Genomic DNA, 21982 nt, shown 5'->3' with positions numbered 1-21982 from the left:
TTTTAGCTCACCGAGCTGAAAGCTCAAGTGAGCTATTCTGATCACATTTTGTCTGTCGTCCGTCTGTCTGTCTGTCTGTCCATCTGTCTGTCTGTCCGTCTGTCTGTAAACTTTTCACATTTTCAACATCTTCTCAAGAACCACTGGGCCAATTTTAACCAAACTTGGCACAAAGCATCCTAAGCCTAAGGTGATTCAAAGTTGTGAAAATTAAGGACCACGCACTTTTGCAAAGGGAGATAATTAGGAATTCATAAAAATTTTCGAGAAATTTTCAAAAATCTTCTTCTCATGAACCATAAGACCAGGAAAGCTGAAACTTGTGTGAAAGCATCCTCAGGTGTGTAGATTCAAAATTGTGAAATTCATGATCCCCGGGGGTAGGGTGGGGCCACAATGGGGGGTCGAAGTTTAACAAAGGAATATATAGAGTAAATCTTTAAAAATCTTCTACTTAGAAACTAATCAGCCAGGAAAGCTGAAACTTGTGTGGATGCATCCTCAGGTAGTGTAGATTCAAAGTTGTGAAAATCATGACCCCCGAGGGTAGGGTGGGGCCACAATGGGGGTCGAAGTTTTACATAGGAATATATAAAGTAAATCTTTAAAAATCTTCTTCGCAGAAACTAATCAGCCAGGAAAGCTGAAACTTGTGTGGCAGCAACTTCAGGTAGTGTAAATTCAAAGTTGTGAAAATCGTGACCCCCGGGGGTAGGGTGGGGCCACAATGGGGGGGGGGTCGAAGTTTTACATAGGACTATACAGAGTAAATCTTTAAAAATCTTCTTCTCAGAAACTAATCAGCGAGGAAAGCTAAAACTTGTGTGGATGCATCCTCAGGTAGTGTACATTCAAAGTTGTGAAAATCATGACCCCCGGGGATAGAGTGGGGCCACAATGAGGGGTCGAAGTTTAACATAGGAATGTATAGAGTAAATCTTTAAAAATCTTCTTCTCAGACACTAATCAGCCAGGAAAGCTGAAACTTGTGTGGAAGCAACTTCAGGTAGTGTAGATTCAAAGTTGTGAAAATCGTGACCCCCTGAGGGGTAGGTGGGGGCCACAATGGGGGGTCGAAGATTTACTTCGGAATATTAAGAGTAATTCTTTAACCAATTTTAATCAAACTTGGCACAAAGCATACTTAGCCTAAGGGGATTCAAAGTTGTGAAAATTAAAGACCCCGCCTTTTTGCAAAGGGAGATAATTAGGAATTTATGAATATTTTCGAGAAATTTTCAAAAATCTTGTTCTCATGAACCATAAGATCGGGAAAGCTGAAAATTGTGTGGATGCATCCTCAGGTACTGTAGATTTAAAGTTGTGAAAATCATGACCCCCGAGGGTAGGGTGGGGCCACAATGGGGGTCGAAGTTTTACATAGGAATATATAGAGTAAATCTTTAAAAATCTTCTTCTCAGAAACTAATCAGCCAGGAAAGCTGAAACTTGTGTGGAAGCATATTCAAGTAGTGTAGATACAAAGTTGTGAAAATCGTGACCCCCAGGGGTAGGTTGGGGCCACAATGGGGGGGGGGGTTGAAGTTTAACAAAGGAATATATAGAGTAAATCTTTAAAAATCTTCTTCTCAGAAACTAATCAGCCAGGAAAGCTGAAACTTGTGTGACAGTATCCTCTGGTAGTGTAGATTCAAAGTTGTGAAAATCATGACCCCCGGGGGTAGGGTGGGGCCACAATGGGGGGGGGGGTCGAAGTTTTACATAGGAATATATAGAATAAATCTTTAAAAATCTTCTTTTCATGAACCATAAGATCGGGAAAGCTGAAAATTGTGTGAAAGCATCCTCAGGTAGTGTAGATTCAATGTTGTAAAAATCATAACCCCCGGGAGTAGGATGGGGCCACAATGGGGTCGAAGTTTTACATAGGAATAAAAAGTAAATCTTTAAAAATCTTCTTCTCAGAAACTAATCAGCCAGGAAAGCTGAAACTTGTGTGGAAGCATATTCAAGTAGTGTAGATACAAAGTTGTGAAAATCGTGACCCCCAGGGGTAGGTTGGGGCCACAATGGGGGGGGGGGGTTGAAGTTTAACAAAGGAATATATAGAGTAAATCTTTAAAAATCTTCTTCTCAGAAACTAATCTGCCAGGAAAGCTGAAACTTGTGTGACAGTATCCTCTGGTAGTGTAGATTCAAAGTTGTGAAAATCATGACCCCCGGGGGTAGGGTGGGGCCACAATGGGGGGGGGGGGTCGAAGTTTTACATAGGAATATATAGAATAAATCTTTAAAAATCTTCTTTTCATGAACCATAAGATCGGGAAAGCTGAAAATTGTGTGAAAGCATCCTCAGGTAGTGTAGATTCAATGTTGTAAAAATCATAACCCCCGGGAGTAGGATGGGGCCACAATGGGGTCGAAGTTTTACATAGGAATAAAAAGTAAATCTTTAAAAATCTTCTTCTCAGAAACTAATCAGCCAGGAAAGCTGAAACTTGTGTGGAAGCAACTTCAGGTAGTGTAGATTCAAAGTTGTGAAAATAAAAATAAAGGGGAATATGAAGTTAACGGTGAACCCTTACCAAATGTTAAGTTTTATTTCTTGCGTAGGATTCTCTTATTCTATGTAAAAATGGTATTCATTGAAGGTACAATGTCAAAAATTAGGTGTATGCAAAAATAAGTGTAAAATTCCAATACATTACAATATTTTTTTTTGTTACTTGCTCAGGTGAGCTAACAACATCGGAAGCGGTCTACAATTATCGAGGATTTTTTAAGTATCTGTACCTTGGTTTCAGTCTGTCTACTTCGTTGTTCGCTTAGATATACCTTGCAAGTTGAGTGGTTGTCATATTATTTTTGTTCAATACGTCTTTTCGTCCAAGGTTCGGGTGTATGAAATGCCTGAATGCAGTTATATAGGGGGTGTGTATCGATGAGACACAACTAATATGGCGGTAGTCGGAGATAAAAGAGAAATAATGCGTATTTATGAATTCATGTCGGCTTTAAATACGAGGACTATTACATGCATTTTAATGTATTAATTGATGTTGCTGTGTTGTATTTTTTTATTGAAAGTTTTGATGTAATATTGTTTTTCTAGTATTTATTATGGATGATATAACAGGTAAAAATCATAACTTTTAGATATCAATGAATGTCTTGACAATCCTTGTCAAAACGGAGGAATATGCAGCAACAGTGATGGATCTTTCACGTGTGCATGCGCTGGTGGATTCACAGGGGCACTCTGTAATGAAGGTAATTGTATATTATTCTTCCTCCCTCTATCAATATTAATGTATATTTCTCATTTCCCTCTATCAATATCAATATGTATGCCTTGCTCCTCTTTTTCTGTGTTTCTTTCCGACTCAGTATCTCAATAATAGTAAATCCATGAAAGTAACACGTAACATCGTTCCATCGATTTCTACAAAAAGCTCAGTTTCTAAAATCCACCCTGTTATTGACATTGCTCGATCTGCCATAGTGTGTGGTTTGCGCATATGCGATGTTTAAACAAAAACAACACAGGAAGCGGTCTACAATTATCGAGGATTTTTTAAGTATCTGTACCTTGGTTTCAGTCTGTCTACTTCGTTGTTCGCTTAGATATACCTTGCAAGTTTAGTGGTTGTCATATTATTTTTGTTCAATACGTTTTTCTACACGTCTTTTCGTCCAAGGTTCGGGTGTATGGAATGCCTGAATGCAGTTATATAGGGGGTGTGTATCGATGAGACACAACTAATATGGCGGTAGTCGGAGATAAAAGAGAAATAATGCGTATTTATGAATTCATGTCGGCTTTAAATACGAGGACTATTACATGCATTTTAATGTATTAATTGATGTTGCTGTGTTGTATTTTTTTATTGAAAGTTTTGATGTAATATTGTTTTTCTAGTATTTATTATGGATGATATAACAGGTAAAAATCATAACTTTTAGATATCAATGAATGTCTTGACAATCCTTGTCAAAACGGAGGAACATGCAGCAACAGCGATGGATCTTTCACGTGTGCATGCGCTGGTGGATTCACAGGGGCACTCTGTAATGAAGGTAAATGTATATTATTCTTCCTCCCTCTATCAATATTAATGTATATTTCTCTTTTCCCTCTATCAATATAAATATGTATGCCTTGCTCCTCTTTTTCTGTGTTTCTTTCCGACTCTCTTAATTTAAGTTGATGTTTATCAACTCTGATTGCTATTTCTGTGTATCTGCCCTCCTCTCTCATGTTTGTCATTATCTCTCTAAATCGATACTTATCTTTACAGTGTTCGTACTTTTAAATACCAACATGTTATTACATCTTTATCTTTTCTATACGTGTAAAGAAAGAAACTGTTATTTGTAGATTATTTTTGTTGGATATAGTTTTTATATCAATACAGGCATGCTTGACGTTTATATTCTCTGTAAAGAAGAAGTCAGATCTAATTTTTAAAAGGTTTACAAATTCATAAGCTTTATTTGAGGTATGCCTTGCTCCTCTGTTTCTGTGTTTCTTTCCGACTCTCTTAATTTAAGTTTGATTGCTATTTCTGTGTATAAGTCTTTCTCTCTCATGTTTGTCATTATCTCTTTTAATGGATACTTATCTTTCCAGTGTTCGTATTTTTAAATACAAACATGTTATTACAACTTTATCTTTTCTATTTGTATAAAGAAATAAACTGTTATTTGTAGCTTCTTTTTGTTGGATATAGTTTCATTATTTTATCAATACAGGGATGTTTGACGTTTATATTCTTTGTAAAGAAGAGGTCAGATCTAGTTTTAAAAGGTTTACACATTCATAAGCTTTATTTGATGTTGACGTATTTGTATTTATACCTTATTTTCAAACATTCAAATAAAAGGAACTGTGGTAAAGTACATCAGGTATTTTCAATTTTAGGTCACTTGAGGCACTCTGATTACCTATTAGAATTAGTATTTCACCGTCGCCGTCCGTGTTAATGCGACGCTCGTCGTGCGTTAACATTTGCCCATTTATAACTTCGTAATAAAAATTACTTTGGCCGTTTCCATTAAAATGTGACATGATGCATCATAAATTGTAAATTTTATGACTCTTTGTTACGACTGCCTATGGGCAGGTCCAAATTTGTTATAATTTTTTTACTTTTTCTCTGCGTATATAAGAAAATCTACTGAAAATAATGCATTCATATCTCTACCATAATTGTAAATTTCAGGTGTTCAAATTTACGCGATTCACCTCTAGGTCGATGCAAAAATGCTAGTTTAGTATCGTTGCATATAATGTTAAAAACTCTTCTTTTCACGTGCGGACACTGAGTAGAAATTGACTGTATATCAAGAAAGACTACAAAGCTTTATACATATTTTTTTTTTTTTTACATTTTATGACCTCTGGGTATAGGGTTAATAATCCAAGTCAGAGTAAAATGGTGATATAGTATGATTTTATACACACATGTATTAAATATTCAAAAACTCGGTTTTTTCTTCTTCTGCTGACACTAAGTAAAAACTGACTGCATATTAAGGAGGCATGGTCACGGATTTGGCCAAAAATTATTTTCTTGATTTTAAAAATTACATTGCTTCAGTACGGCATTTTTTATAGGCAACCAAATTTAAGTGTCATTCTTTGAGTTATAAGCAAGTTAAAATGCTAACAATTCTTTGCTATGACAACAAAGCTTTGTTTACATTTTGAACGTTGAAGTGGAAACTCCAGTTTTAGACCAAAAACGAATGTAGTAAACGTTAAGATCTGTTTATTTATGCCTAAAATTAATAAGAAGATGGAAAAATCAGCTTGACCGGTAAATTGAACTAATGTGAACAGAAACAGGGCAGGAGCCTTGTATACATGACAAAGAATTGTGAGCCCTGTATCTTGCTTATAACTTCATTACCAACTCTCCAATTTTATTTGGTCTTTGGAAATGCATTTAGTAAAATGTTATATAATGTTAAAAAATAATCGTTTTTACTTCTGCCGTCACTACACTGTTGATGGATCCTTATCCACATTATCTTTTCATCTTATTTTTTGTTAATTTTTCCTTCACACTTTATAAATGAAATTGAATTAAGATATATATAAATGGTACATAAGCATTTTACAAAATTATTGCAATTTTCTCAATGGATATAATGCCATCCAAAAAAATAATAATAAAGACGTTGTACATAATGCAACTCGTCTCGGATCCCTTTATGGTTTTGTAGTAGAACTTCGTGGAACAACTGCCAATCATTTCGTTGAATAACTGATCGTATTATTAACACTAGAAGACAGAAGACTAGAAAGTCAGTGTATGTAAAAGGCAGATTTATGGTACAAATAAAAAAATCTGGACAATTAAGGGTGTTTCAAACATGGGTAGAATCAAAGACCGTTACAGTCCCTGAAACGTTCTACTTTCCCACTTGAACCGTGGATGAACGGTGAGCGCACTCTAAGCGTACGGTAAGCGCAGTCTGAGAGAACGGTAAGCGCACGCTAAACGGAATTTAGTGAGCACTAATGAACGGTCAATGCACGATGAACGATATGTTATTAACGCTCTTTGAAAGCTAGATGAATGATTTTTTCGGAGTGCCTCGTGGGTTATCCTTATATTGTATTTCGTCGGTAATCAGGAAAGAAATACTAGTAGCTAATAAACTATGTGTACAATGCTGCTACATGTATCTTGAAAGTTGTCAAAACAATCCTATCATAGCCTATATCCTGTATCTTACATATTATCCTGCAAACAAGTAATAGCTTTCCGAAAAGCTTGGCTGACAAAATTTTTCAGTGGAGGAATGCATGGATCGATGATGTTATCTTTTAAGAAATGAATTTTAATTTTCGCTGCTGATAATAAATTCATAAACGGAACGTTTAATATTTTAAAAGAAATTTCAATCTTTTTCTTCAATCTAGTGCATGTACATGACTTGAAATTCAATAATTTTATATTATTCTAGGAATGTACATGCGTACTTAGTATATCATTCAAATAACTGCAAGTAAGCATGAAAGCGGAAGATTAATCAATCAAATTTTAAATTGATTTTGTTATATTAAGAGATATCAAGTAAAAGGAAAGGATATTCAAGCACTTACAATCTTCAATCGAAAAATCTTGTCAAGCAATTAAACAAGAGGCATATGAGGCCACATCGCTCACCTGACACAGGGCGAAAAACCATCTTTAAGCAAGTCCTTAAAGGTTGCTTAAAGGTGACTTAAAGGAGCTTAAAGGCTATACAACCTTTAAACCGCCTTTAAGTCACCTTTAAGCAAGTGCTTATAGGTCCTTAATGTCCAAACTCTTTTAAGCTACCTTTAAGCCACCTTTAAGCATCTTTAAGTGGCATTTACGCTCTCTTTACACTGCCTTTACACTGTCTTTAAGTGGCCTTTAAGTCAATATTGATCAAGCTAAACAATAAAAACATATATTAAATGCAAAAGCTCTTCTATAGGGATGGGAGGGGGTCATCCGAGTGATAATATAATTTCCAAGGAAAGGGGGGGGGGGGGGGGTTCCAGGCGGTTTTAATCGTCGCTCCATGAAACACAGATCGCTATCATCAGCACCGCTCCGATGGACACAGAATGCCGTTATAAAATTCTTTATAATTTTTGGGGGGTTTCAAAATTATTGTAGGGATGAGCGCAGTCTCTGTATCTTAATATGTGCATAAAACTAATTAAAGTATGTTTGTTTCCTATTAATTAAGTGTGATAAATTAATCGGTGAAAAAAAATCTCTCTCTCTTTCTCTCTCTCTCAGTTCATCCGGTTATTAAACAAAATAAAGATAATGAACCAAAAATGCATGATTTAATTTGATAATCGGTTTAAGGTTTGTATTTTTTTTTCAATTTTCATTATTTCTAACTCTAGATCTTCTAGATACATGTTAAAGATGAAAAGACTCTTAACTGCATTTGTTATATCGGGCAGGATATTACTGCTTTGTTTGTCTAGACATAGTTTTGTTCGTTTGTGTATATCTAATTAGAGTCTATTGTTTGTCCAACTTAAGAAAACCCCTGGAACTAACACAGAATATGCAAGATATACACAACAGTTGTGTCGTGTGCCCAGGTGCATGTTTGTGTATATCTAATTAAAGTCTATTGTTTGTCCAACTTAAGAAAACCCCTGGAACTAACACAGAATATACAAGATATACACAACAGGTGTGTCGTGTGCCCAGGTGCACGTCATGGTTTCTAAAGGCGTTGAATCTTAGTATGTACGAGTATACGATAAGTCTAGTGAATAAAAGTTAATTTACATTTGTAATTCATTTTCAAAGTATTATTTCCTAGCTCTGGGTTTCAAAAATGTTACATCCACAAATTAACGATACATGTATGTAAGAGTAAAATCTTGAGGCTAATTAATTAATGTACCGGTGATCATAAATAGGGGTTGATTATTTAAATATATTTATAACGGTAAATATGTCAAATATACCCGGCCTGGCACATCATACAATTGTATGTACAAGTCATTTGCAATTGCCACATGCAGTAAATACGTCACCGGTAATTCGTAATTTTGTTTGTTATAGAATTGATAGTTTTAAAATCATGTACATACAATTACATGTAAATATTTAAACATATTGGAACGGCGCTGCGATCATGAAAACCGGGAAATTGCGGGAAATTGAACAAATACCCTAATAGTATCAATGCATTTAATAAAAGAAATGATTTCATTTTCTTTCTTACATTTTTATAGCTATAAATTAGATGAACGTATATCTACTCGGTTTAAATTTATTAACTAAGAAAGCCTACTATAGTGAACCTAACGGTTTCCATTTAGGTATAATATATTTTTGTTCACTGAAGACCAAGTTCCGTATTTCATTCTAAATACATGCATGCATGCAATTTATAAATTAGATATAATTGATTGTTACAAACTGAATGGTTTGTCAAAATCTTTTCAAGTAAACACATTCAATACAGTGATTCAATATTCAATGATATATAGGATATAAAAACGCACATATAAATGTAAGTTGCCGTGGCGCAGAGGAAGTTTGGTGATGCTAGTAAACTTAGGGTCCCAGGTTCAATTCTCGCCGAGGCCGGTTTTTTTTTGTGTTTTTTTTTTTTCATTTTTCTTTCTAGAACAAAAACCGTTTAAATACCTTTTCTTTCATAAAGTTAATACATTTCGTTGGAAATTAAGGACAATATTGAATTAAATTTTTTTTAATGGCTTAAAGGTGGCTTAAAGGTAGCTTAAAGGTGGCTTAAAGAAGTTTGGACATTAAGGACCTATAAGTTGTATTTAAAGGTGGCTTAAATATAGTCTTTAACCTGCCTTTAAGCTATCTTTACGCTTTCTTTAAGCCACCTTTAAGCAACACATATAGCTAAAAGGTGGCTTAAAGATCGTCTTTAAGCTACCTTTAAACACCTTTAAGCTATCTTTAAGGAGGACTAAAGATGGTCATTCATCCTGTGTGAGCAACAATGGGCGTTCAAGAGATATTGTGCCAATGACCCCTCGGTAGAATAACAAAAAATAAATATTGTTAAGTATTTGAATTTTACACTTATTTTTGCGTACACGTAATCTTTGACATTGTACCTTTATGGAATACTATTTTTACCCAAAATAAGAAAATCTTACGCAAGGTATAAAACTAAACATTTGGCAGGGATATACTGTTAACTTCCAATTCCCCATATTTTTGTTCTCCCCCCCCCTTCCTTCCCCACTTTATAAAGCGATCAAAATATAAGATATCATATATGTACATTTTCTTCCTCAACTACTTACTAGTCATTTTTTTTTAATAATATAAAATAGTTATTGTATTTTAATAAAAAAAATCCTATATGTGTGAAGAAGAAAATTGTACCTCAATGCGCTCAATTCCACAAATTAAAAACATTCAAAAATTTAATTTGTCTTCTGCATTATAATTAAATGACTTTAGTCATATTTCCGTCAGCGATATGAAACTCTACATATATTTAAACTGAATAAACTCGAGAAAATGCTGAGCATCTCAACAAAACACATTGCATTTATCCACCATTACGCATAAGATCATGCCGAATATCCGATAGAATGAATCGTATTTTAGTAATTTGTTAATACATCAGATTTTGCTTAATTTGCGTAGGTAAACAGTTAACAATCTGATTTACCAAAGTCTCTGTTTGATTTGATACGTAAAATGTACAAATTGCAGGCGATAATTCCCAGGTTACAAAGCATAAATAATGAAAACAAAACGAAAATCAAAACAAGCTAATATTACCGTCATATGTAAAAACTGTCAACCCATTGAAATATTTAACCTCAATTTACTTCACAAAATCGGCACCAATGTTATTCACATGTTTCAAAGATTCCTTCGTACGCGAACTGTTGCACAACAAACAAATTCATCATTGTCAGATCGACCCGTTCACCATATGTCATGGCTGCTTTAAACAAAAAACCTCGTTTTAGAAGTTAGGAATACGAGTCTTGGTAAAATGTTGTGGGCAGACTCGGGCCGGGGCAAAATAAAAGCCGGGGCAGATCGGCAATCGTCAATTCCAAAATACGCATTGTTTTGCAGCAACATTTACAGCAAATTCAAATATACTGGTCAGTAACATATCCTGAAAATGTTAATGAGATTGGCAGATTCATTACTGCTGATCTTTTGTTTTTGCCCCGGCCCGGTTTTGCCTACCCATTTTACCAAGACTCATGAATTACCGAACACGAAGCTATAACTGATTGAAACACGCCTTTCCTTTTATATTATTTTCGTAAAAACTCAGATTTGAAATAGAATTATCCAATAATTTTTGAAATTTATATTTTCCTTTCCATAAGGATTTTTATGGAAAATTACATTGAATTTGGCGTAGTAGTTCTTGAGAAGAAGATTTTTAAAAAATTCATCCCCTATTTCTACAGTTTCGAGGTTTTCTCCGCTTTGAATTTAGATCGTTTTTTTTGCAATTTATATTTGCCTTCCCATTACATGTAGAATGCTTTGTGCCAAATTTAGTTGAAATTGGTCGAGCGGCTTTAGAGAAGAAATTCAAAATGTAAAAAGTTTACAGACAGACGGACAGACAGACGGACGAACAGATGGACGACGGACAAAATGTGACCAGAATAGCTCGCTTGAGCTTTCAGCTCAGGTGAGCTTAAACAGGAGGGAATTCTCAAAATCATGAAGGAAAATCCTAATCCGTGGTGAGGGGGCGGGGTTGAAGGAGGCGGGTAGTTTTCATTATAACTTCAATTCAATTCAATTAAAATCCCTTATTATCAGTGCCGTATATTACATGCTCCGACAAAAGTGGAGAATAGGGTGCACCTATGACACTTCCTTTTTTTCTAATAAGTCAAGTTAAGAAAAGTGTATGCTGCGAAAAAAGTGTGGGAGGTAGCCCGCCCACTCAACCCCGATGCTGCGTGCTCTGGGGTATTCTCATGATCCCCATTTGAACTAGTTATGAATGAGACATATTGTGGCGGGAAGCCTTGCTTTACCATTTACGCAGCGGTTGAGATGGATGAACTCAACCACTGGCATAGATCCATTTGGAGGTGATCAACTGATTTTTTTGTCCCCCACCGCAACGCGGAGCGGGGACATAGAAATGCCGGACGTACGTTCGTGTGTCCGTGTGTCCGTGCGTCCGTGTTTCCGTCCGTCACACTTTTTTGTAATGTATACATGTATTTATATATTTTAAATATCAAAATGATTTTGTTGTGCAAGTGAAAGATAGATAATAAAACAATCTAAAACTGTAAAAAAAAAAGTTTTATAATAGTTAATAGTTAATTAAAGCACAAAGTTTTGTTAAAATGGAAAGGTGTTGAAGAAAGAGTAAGGGTTTACTACTACTAGCATGTTTACGTTTTTGTAATGATGATTTTTTTTCTTCTGAAATTGGATTTCTAAAAGTATGGAACGGGGTGGGTCAGATGAATTTGATCGTATATGAACTAGTAGAGTTTTAATTATAACATATTTTAAAATATACTGTATTGACGATATTTTACAAAATTAAGTAGCTGCTTTATGGTAAACAGTACATGTTCACAAGTGGCTATAAAGTTGTATTATAATAGCTCTCCGGAAACTTGTTATCAAAAATCTTCAATAAGTGAGTCTGTATTGAACTGACATTCAGGACGTCATACTCTTTTCCCGTAATAATTGCTTGAAATAAAAAAAAATGCCAATTTTCACCAGCATGATAATCTTTTTTCCCTATGTATTGCCGACAATGCAAAATGAATAATTTTTAAAAATAATTCATACACATTTTAATATCACGACAGTTAACCTTAACTTTGGAATATTTTTTTTTAAAGGTGGGTTTGCTTCTTATTTCTCATATTAATCAAAATCTCAAAACCAATGTCTTTAAATATTTTGTTTTTCTTATCGATTACTTTGCAACTAAGTTATTTAATTGACTACCTGGCCGACTCTGTGTAATTTTTCGCGGTGGAGGGGTCTTGTCCCAACTTTGTGGTAGCGATTAGAAGCTTTTGGAGATATTTTCTTAATTCAACCTAGCTCTAGACTTTAACAATTTATATCTATATACATGTATGTTCAAACAAAGTCATTATATGTAGTTTTTTTCCAGTTCTTAGAAGATATCTGAAGCCGATCGAACTCTTCCCTAGCATCTTTTATACATTCTCTTGTTAAAATGTACACCAAGCTCATAATTTATTTTTCCGAAAAATCATACTTCCCAAGAAAGGTTATTATCCAGAGATAAAACCATTATAAGCCTACCTAATATATATATATATATATATTTATTTATTCCGTCCCCATTACGGCATGCCTTTACCTGCAGCTAGCCTTTTCTATCGTTGACGTCACTGTTTCCAAATATGGTCATGTCAATATTCGACAAACTTGTAGACTTTACATTTGTGATTTGTAACATGTCAGCCGTGCTATTTCGGAACACTGATATACAAATGCAGAGACTACAGATAGAAAGTGTGTATTATAGTGGCAGGTTACATGTAAATAGCAGACAGCATTTTACAGCTGCAATTGAGCATATGTAGGAAAAATTCGATTGAAGGCCTGCGGGGTTAACTCTATAGTGTTTATTCCTCTTTTATAGGTGACACGATCAAAATTACACTCATTCATATTCATGCTCACACACCAACATGATTTCATATTCGGATTTACAAGTTTACACGTCTGGATATTTGAACACGATTACCCTCCATAAAAAACAGATTCATAATTTTTTCACTCCAATGCCAGTAAATTTTAGAATAGATGTTGACATAGTTTGGATGCAAAATAATTTTTTGTGTGTATTTTAATAATATCTAAAGTCATATCTAATATGAAGTCATTTAAGAAAAACTCTATAGTCTATAGCCTAATATTTCGAAAAAAATGAAATGAAACAAAATTTTGCAGATCGGCTTCATTTTTGATTAACAACCATCAAAGTCAATACTATATTTTTCTCTGTATTATTACCGATAGTTCTGCCGATCTTCGCATTAGTTAAACCTGCCGATCAGTCGTCATCTTACTATTAAATATATAGGCCCATTGTGGCAGTAAATGGCTTAAATATTACATTTACAGTTCAGTTTTATAACAACTATCACAGCTATTTCTCTATTGAGTTAATTATATCCTCATAACTTTATCACGCAAATATTATTATTTATTGTAATTTCGTTGACAGTTCTGCCGAATATCGCATTAGGTAAACCTGCCGAACAGTCATCAACATTTCGTGACTATAACGCCACATATGCAGTGGATGGTGACAACGGTACAGAATTTGTCGTAGACAAGTGGTGTACACACACAGATTTTGGCGACACAAATCCGTGGTGGAGGGTGGATCTACAGGCTGTGTATAACATCACATCTGTCAGAATACTCAACAGAGGAATAGATAAATACGGAGGTTAGTGTAAAAAGTAACAATATTGCAGGTTTTGATTGTGCTTTTTTATGTCCATACCTTATATTAACAAAAGAATAGACAGTTAAATACAGGTAAGCGTAACTAACAACAACATTACAAATCGTTATATAGCAAATGTAAAGGAAAATGTTGCCTAAATTCGTTCATAGATTTGATCGAATGAAGCCCTCAAAAATTATTACTATTTTAATTTATCCGAAACTCTTTAAATTCCTCTTTTATTTTACACAGTGACTAATCATCTTTTGTAATTTGATTAGGGTGTCCTATAGATCTGCAATAAGGTTTCAGAAATTTAATTTTCATCAAAGGGGTCAATTAGATGCTGAAAATGACATTTATTTTGTTTTACAAAAAATGTAGTTCCAATAATTTAACTAGTTTATGCATAAGCCAAATCAACTTCTGGCATATAATTAGAGGCGTCGGGTTGATGTATAAGGTCGTAGAAATTTTATTTTAACCCTGAGAGTCAAAAAGGAGCAAAAAATGACGTTTTTTTAAGAAATAATACTAAAAACTTCTAGAACTGAATTTTCTCTTAAATTATGAAATGGGATATCGGTTAGATGTACAAAACCCTTGTGAAAAATTGTCATTCTGATGGGTAAATAGTAGCTAAAATGACATTAGTTCCCCCAACAAAAATTTTTCTGAAGTTAAATTAGATTGGCAAAAAGGTTTTAAAGTTAAAGTTAAATCCTTCTCCGTGCCATGAAGGCACATAAGGCCGGTGCTTGTCCCCGGTTTCCGTGGTGCTAAGCGGATGAGAGTCATTGACTCCCCCTGGATGGGACACCAGTCCATTGCAGGTTAACCCCCAGCTTAAGCCGGTAACCATTTTCAGCTGGGTTGACGGAGACAATGTAGATAAAGTGCCTTGTCTAAGTGCACAACACACAACATCAAGTGACCACAGGTCAAAGGTTTTAGATGTTATGAAATTGGATTACTAAAGTGGTTAACCCCCCCCCCCCCCCCCCCCACACACACACACACAAATAAAAACCACAAAATAAAATAAAACAAAAACAACAACAACAAATCCTACATAGGCAATTTCGCCACATATGATTTTGATATGTTCTTTTTATATAAGAATCATATCGAAATCACATAAGAATGATATCAAAATTGACTCATACAAGAATTATATATTCCCTATCATATGATTCTGATATGATTTGAATTATATGAATACTAGTTCATATGAGAATTATATCATATTAAAATCATATCAAAATTATATAAGATTCATATCATAATTATATGATTGAGATTTACATCATTATATTTCCAAAGGAAATGTATGAAAATCATTTTAGATACCTTAGAATTAATTGCGGCATGATTATTATTAGTTTGATATGAAAGCTTATTTGAAATTATAAGCGAATTTAATATTTAATGAGTGGATTTCTATTGCTTTCAAGTAATGTAGGTAAATGGTGTATACATCTTAATTACTTCCTATATTTTTGTTTAATGAATAAAATCATTATTGATAAAAGGCATATATAATAAAATATATTTTTTTACGAATTATATAATCAACTTAAGCCAGGTGTAAACAATTCCGGAATGAAACCTCAATCGGCTTCGATTTTGTCGTTCACATGTATACGTCATATTTTTACGTCACGAACGCAGAAGAGATCAGAAACTGCAGGATGATTTCAGATAAAAAGGTAAGGATTTACCAGTCTTATTTCTTTTTCATTTACGAGCAATTATATTAATCAACTGACGGTAGATTGTGAATTAATCTGCACGTGCTTTAGAACTGTTGCTGTGTTTTCCCAAGAAAATTCGAGTAGATCGTCGATCGGAATCATTCATCATTTCTATTTATAAAAACTACTATATTCCCTCTCTGGAGAGAGTCGGAGTGTTTATATAAACGTGTGAGGAAATACAGTTACAAAATTTAATGTAACAATAAAAAAATTATGATTAAAAATTTCAGACCTACGTGTTAAATTATAGGCCTAACGTTATTTCCCACAATGTAGAGACAGATCTGTGCAGCTATAGCTAATTAAATTTGATTAAGATAGTACAACACTTTTGTAAAACAATCGCCAAATCAAAATATATGTCAATTTATGAAGATCAAGCGCATTCTGAACACTAAAAACTTTCAAAATGAAAGTAGCCGAAATCTAGAGCAAAGCTTGATGTGAAGCAACGAGTAGGCCTCCTCTCAGCTGTCTAAGATCAACAGGGAAAGTCTTACTGATTATCTATGTTACATGTCACGCATAAAATTATGTATAACTATTCATTAACATTATTTTTGTTATTTATTTTATTTAAAAAAATAATTTACTTAACAGATAATATAAGTAAATTTTACAAATATGTATATAATGTAATAATGTTTGTTTTTTTTTTCTTCTTTAACAAGTTATCTCAAGACAAGTACTAGTATTTGTTGGAAATGACCAGACCGTCACATAAATGAGTGTTATTATATTACATTTTAATTAAAACAGGTTATTCACAATTTGCTTACATCTTCAAAATAGTAGCATGGTATTTATTTCTACTAAACCTTCAGTAATATTGTAGTATGAAAGTCAGTATTTTTTTAAAAAATATGAATGTGTTTAAGCTATGTTTATATTCATCATTTTATTTTGTGTTTTATATTTTTCAGCAAATGGTTATTAAAATACATAAGCTTAGTATTAAGGTTTGGCTGGATGTAGTCTGAAGATGTATGACTATAATTTCAAGATCCTGGCATTCTCCTCACGTTCATAGAAAGATTGCGTCCTGTGTTGAATCTGGTATGATACATATAATAACATGAAAATTAATTTAAAACTTAACTGCACTGTTAATACTTATATTTAAACTTTCCAGATTCCTTAGAATGATATTAAACCTTTTGAAAGCTCATTTAATAGTTAACAACACGTGAATGATTTTGCTTTTTAAAAGTTGTGATGTTCTTTGTCTTAAGCATGGGTATAGTGTAGTTGCATTAACATTTCAGGATAAAACCTCCAAACTTGTCTTGTGCTTTGGTTAACACATCAAAAAGAGAGAAGTGGGTGGAAAGACTTGAAGGGCTAAATGAATTTAGGGTAATACTTTACTTTGTCAAATTGATACTGTAGTTGGACATTTAATCTCTCTCTCTCTCTCTCTCTCTCTCTCTCTCTCTCTCTCTCTCTCTCCAAGCTTGCAAATGTAATGATTTAGCAATCATTATTACATGGGAAATAAATGTGTAAGAGGATAGGAAATTCATGTTTTATTTGCATCACCAAATTTGGTGAATAACATTGACATATCGTCGCATCGTAAGCTACATGTGTACTATAACATAGTGCTTTTTTACAAATCTTAAAAACTGATATCTTAATTTCTAAGTGTCAAAATATGTTTGTTTTTGAGAAAACTAATGAAGCACCAAAGAACAAGAAGAATAGAAATATCTAAATGTTATCATTTGCAGGAATTAAATTTGTTTTAATTCTGAGAATTGTTGTGGGGGTTTTTTCTCTAGCTATAATTTTAGATAAACTCAAGTGGCTTGGAAAGGAATACCAATGAAAATTCTCAAGACCAATTGATGGGAGGTTGGAACAGCAAGTTGAGGAGTATCAACAAATGATTTAAAAGACTGAAAACATTTATTTTACATGTATTTGCATGTGAAATATGTGGATAGCATACATTCTATGTATCTTATTACTACTTATTAAACATGTGTCAAATAGGGGGCATATTTTGCTTTGCAAAGCCATAGTTTGCACACATATTATATTCATACGATTCTCATATCATTTCAAAATTACATGATTGTCATATAAGAATTATATAATCATTATATAAGCGATCATATAATTTTGATATGATGCCCTTATCATATAATTCTCATATCAGAATTATATGATTCAAATATGATACCCATTGTATGATTCTGATATGATGCCCTTTTTTATCATCTCATATCAGCGCAATTATATAAGAATCATATCATTTTGATATGAGAATGATATGTGGCGAAATCCCCTGTGTAACATTCATATTTTCCATAATTGTCAAAAAACTATTGAAATATTTTTGGTGGTCTTAAAAATACTATTAACTGGTAAAAATGGCACTTTTTCATTAAAAAAAATATAAACAATATCGTTTATTAACTTTACAAAATTTATAAACGTTGGAGTTTGTTAGATATCCAGAATTTTTTTTAATGGGGGGGGGGGGGGGGGGGATCGGGGATCAGTAACATATACTCAAGTTATAATAATTGACTATATACGGTTAGAATGATGCACCTTTATTCCCATCCTACAGTATCGATCAGACCAAACATAACAGAAAGTAAACCTCAACTAAACCCTGGGTTTACTTTCTGGGATTACCCCGGGTTTACTAGAGTGGACCCAAAGTAAAATCATAGTGGACACAAAATGTAAACCCCGATCAGAAGTTTACCCCAGACAACAGACGGTACATGTGTATTCAAAATATAGATGTACAATGGGCGGGAATTACAGGCAGTAAGATATTAAGATGAAAAATGGGTCTGCTTCACACCTCAGTGCGTTCAGTTGACCCCAAAAGCAAGTGTAAACCAGGTGTTCAGATGGAATTTTAGAATTTTTTAGTTAAAATTTTAATACATGTCATAATGAATTAGAACTTTATATTTGTGGTGGGTTTGCAGCAAAGATTCAAGTTCCCACAATTTAAAGGGTAAGGGACTTTTCAATTTAAAATACAGTTAGATCCATAAAGTGGAAATAATATCAGATTAGCTCGATCTCTTGATTTATAAAATGCAATGCTATTAGTTATAGGTTATAAGGCTGTTATTACAAAGTAGTTCTATTAATGTGAGCTACCTATTTTTTGCAAATTATTGAAATATAAAAGCGTCACGTCTAGGTTGTTTCCTACGATATTCATAGAAAACATTACATATAATATCTAAAATATTAATATTTTTAAAGAACTTTGCCGTGACCTTAACCCTTGACTTAAGCAACCCAGTTCAAGCATTTTGTTTCTTTGAAATAAATATCCATTTTATATTGGTGTAGTATACAGGAAGTAAGTGAAGATGAGAAATATGAAGTAAGCTTTCACTTAGAAACTTGACGTAAAGTCAGCGCTGAGAATATGATAGACTGATTACTATCGGGCAAATACATAGTGGGGCATTAATTAAACTGCTTATAGTAACAAATGTCTACTACACAATTAACGTTTTCCCTAGTCATCACGATATAGTCATAAAAACACTATTCATTTACAACAATAATGATATATTTACATCCACCATGTATGATTCCCTCTACTTCTTACGAAACGTTATGGTAAATTTATAGCTCTATAGAAACAACAATACTGAAATCTACACGCCGTTCATTGATTGGTCGAAACCTACATGTACAGCAGCCTACGTAATACCACGGACTGCACAAAACAATTATGATGACGTCAGACTCAAATTCCAATAGGAGACGACTGTAACTTGTTGCTAACGCTCTGATGTACATAATGTACATTAACAGCACTTTAGTGGAATTTACCTACTTTTTACAAACAATATATTAATATGTTAAAAATAGATGTAAATATGTATGTGTCATAATATAAAATACTTTTTTGATGATTCTTGCCGGTTATAATGGAAGCCATCATTGCAGAAAAAAAATCAAAATAACCCGCTAAAGAAAATGAATTAGCATACTTATTCCTGCCTCATCTTACAATTAAGGTGCACACCATGTGTCAACTTCCAACAAATTTATTTGTCAATATTAGGCACATTCATTGTAATTATGACCCGGAACAATATTATAATCGCCAAAGCAAGATCTCGTAAAACTTTAAACATTCTTATTTACCGGTATTACATTTTTCTTGAAGAATTATCTCAGAAAATTTCAACTTTTTCTTTTTTACGTTATAAACAAAATAATCATATTTTGGTTAATGTGTTGCCTTTTCGGATGAGTCAATCATGCAAATTATGAAAAATAAAACTTGCTCTGGGAAGTGTAATTTAGGGGAAATACTTGGGTTAGGCTTTTTCTATGTTATATTTATATGTAGTAGTTACCCCATATAATATTGTTGGTTATGTGCAGATACCCGATGGGCGTGGTCATAATGACACGAGGGAGCGTATCTGCACATAATCAACAATATTATATGGGGTAAGTTACTTGTACTATAGTTTACGATTATTCATTATATCTTATTATTATAGTAATATCGGGAGGGCACTTGCGTCTAATCAATACGGTGTCAATGCGTTGGTCTTGTACTTCGTGAATTTCCAAAATGACTTTCTATCCCAGACAAAGATTAATTATTCTTCATTTTTTGAAAACATTCATAGCCCTAATGAATAGATCGACTTCTCATTGTTATATTTTTATTTCATATTCATTCATTTTCCGACTTATTGTACCGATATTTGCTTCAAAGAATTAAACTTATTAACACAATTTCATATGTACGAACCCTAAATTGGGCAATGCATCAATAATAAATAATAAATAATTGAAATTAAATTCAAATTGATGAAGGTAATTAATTTTTTTAAATCTTATTTCATACTATGTATCAATGTATGTTTTTTAAAAGTGGCTGAAAAAACATGTATTTTTGAACAAAATCAATCACTAAGCAAAAAAAAATTGTTTGAGAAATGCATTTCGCGAAACCGTGATTGGGTAATTTCAAATTCGATTGGCTACCGCTATTCACTCAGTCCACAAAACAAGTCTTCTATTCAAACGCTTTCTTATCACGTGATTGACTTTCTATAAAACCTTTAAACAGGATACCCTTATTTCATTTAACAAACGTTTCTCTACTTGTCTGAACATATGGAGAGGAATATTAAGTCTTTTTGACAAAGCCATTGCCGATATTGTTTTTTCTCGAGTTAAAAATGAGATTTATTTGACGAACTAAATTAGTCGAGTCATTTATCCGTGTTGAGTTTTGGCAATTTTGATCTGGAGGAAGCTCTTACTGTGGAGTATTATGGATGCGCTAAAACAACTTTGTTGATGTTGTTTTTACTCGAGATAGTTGGCGGAGTTTTAAAAAAGGGTGGGGTATGTACATATAACCCACACTTTTAACAATAGAAATCTCGCCAAGCTATGGTACAATTAAATATATTGTGCATATTATTGTGACCATTAGGCCTACAAAACAAAAGATAACAGCATCTAGTTTACACCTGTTATTTGACTTTTATTTAGATTTGTCATACCGACTTCAGGACGTTACTGTCACTGTAGGGCTGACAGAATCTGATGTCAACATTCCCTGTGGTTTCTTTGCTGGTCCCGGTACCGCGTCACAGCTGGTCGTCATCGACTGTCCGACGTCACCACAAGGAAGATTCGTTAAGATCTCCAAGACAACTAAAGCTCTCACTCTTTGTGAGGTTGTCGTGTTTGGCGTCTCTGTCTAAAATTCATTAAAGCCGATTACTAAGCTGAAATGTTGCCGACTTCAGACACATGTATATGTTTTCGCATCCTGAGGAGTTGATTATCTGTTCCTATTCAATGTGACTTTTCAAATCGCTTCAAGTTAAAATTCTACAGCTATTGCCCTATTTATACCTTTATATGTTTTTTACTTTTAGTGTTACATGTTTGACTTTTATTTATAAACTTACTTACATTGGATATACATGTAACTGTAAAGCTTTTTAATGTACCTTAATACTTAATTCAACGTATTTTAAATTATTTTGATCAGTACGTATTGGTTTTATTTCTGTTTAATTACTGTGGTGTCAATAAATTGCATTTATGGTATATTTTGTTTTCTCTTTAATAGAACAGTAAACAGGGCATGGTAATTATTTGCACAACAAAATATATACAACTTTTCTTCTATTTGAGTGTTTTAGATTTGAAATCCTTGAAGACAATTTGAAACCAAAACCTGTTCTGATTGCTCTGTACAGATTATTTAACATTTAAAATTGTGAAAACTAAAATATAAACCATTTGATTTAGTTACAACCCGTCGCTAACCCGAA

General features: G+C 33.4%; 1 protein-coding gene across 1 annotated transcript; it reads left to right on the top strand.

Annotated features, from left to right (window-relative positions):
* The first annotated feature begins 3019 nt into the window (after positions 1-3019).
* On the top strand, positions 3020-21725 carry LOC136274526 (fucolectin-like). Its single transcript, XM_066081613.1, has 4 exons — positions 3020-3699; positions 3925-4038; positions 13693-13920; positions 21189-21725. Exons 1-4 carry the CDS (start codon positions 3675-3677, stop codon positions 21401-21403), a joined length of 582 nt encoding a protein of 193 aa, XP_065937685.1. The 5' UTR covers positions 3020-3674; the 3' UTR covers positions 21404-21725.
* Positions 21726-21982: the final 257 nt, after the last annotated feature.

Source organism: Magallana gigas, chromosome 1 (assembly GCF_963853765.1).
Source record: "Magallana gigas chromosome 1, xbMagGiga1.1, whole genome shotgun sequence".
NCBI lineage: Eukaryota > Metazoa > Mollusca > Bivalvia > Ostreida > Ostreidae > Magallana > Magallana gigas.
The sequence above is the reverse complement of the archived record's forward strand: the minus strand, read 5'-3'. Positions and strand labels throughout refer to the sequence as shown.

Excerpts from the sequence above, each read along its gene's own strand:
- LOC136274526 (XM_066081613.1), top strand. The coding sequence starts at position 3,675 with ATGCCTGAATGCAGTTATATAGGGG. Across the intron at positions 3,700-3,924 it reads TGAATGCAGTTATATAGGGG|ATATCAATGAATGTCTTGAC; the intron begins GTGTGTATCGAT and ends CATAACTTTTAG. Across the intron at positions 4,039-13,692 it reads AGGGGCACTCTGTAATGAAG|TTCTGCCGAATATCGCATTA; the intron begins GTAAATGTATAT and ends TTTCGTTGACAG.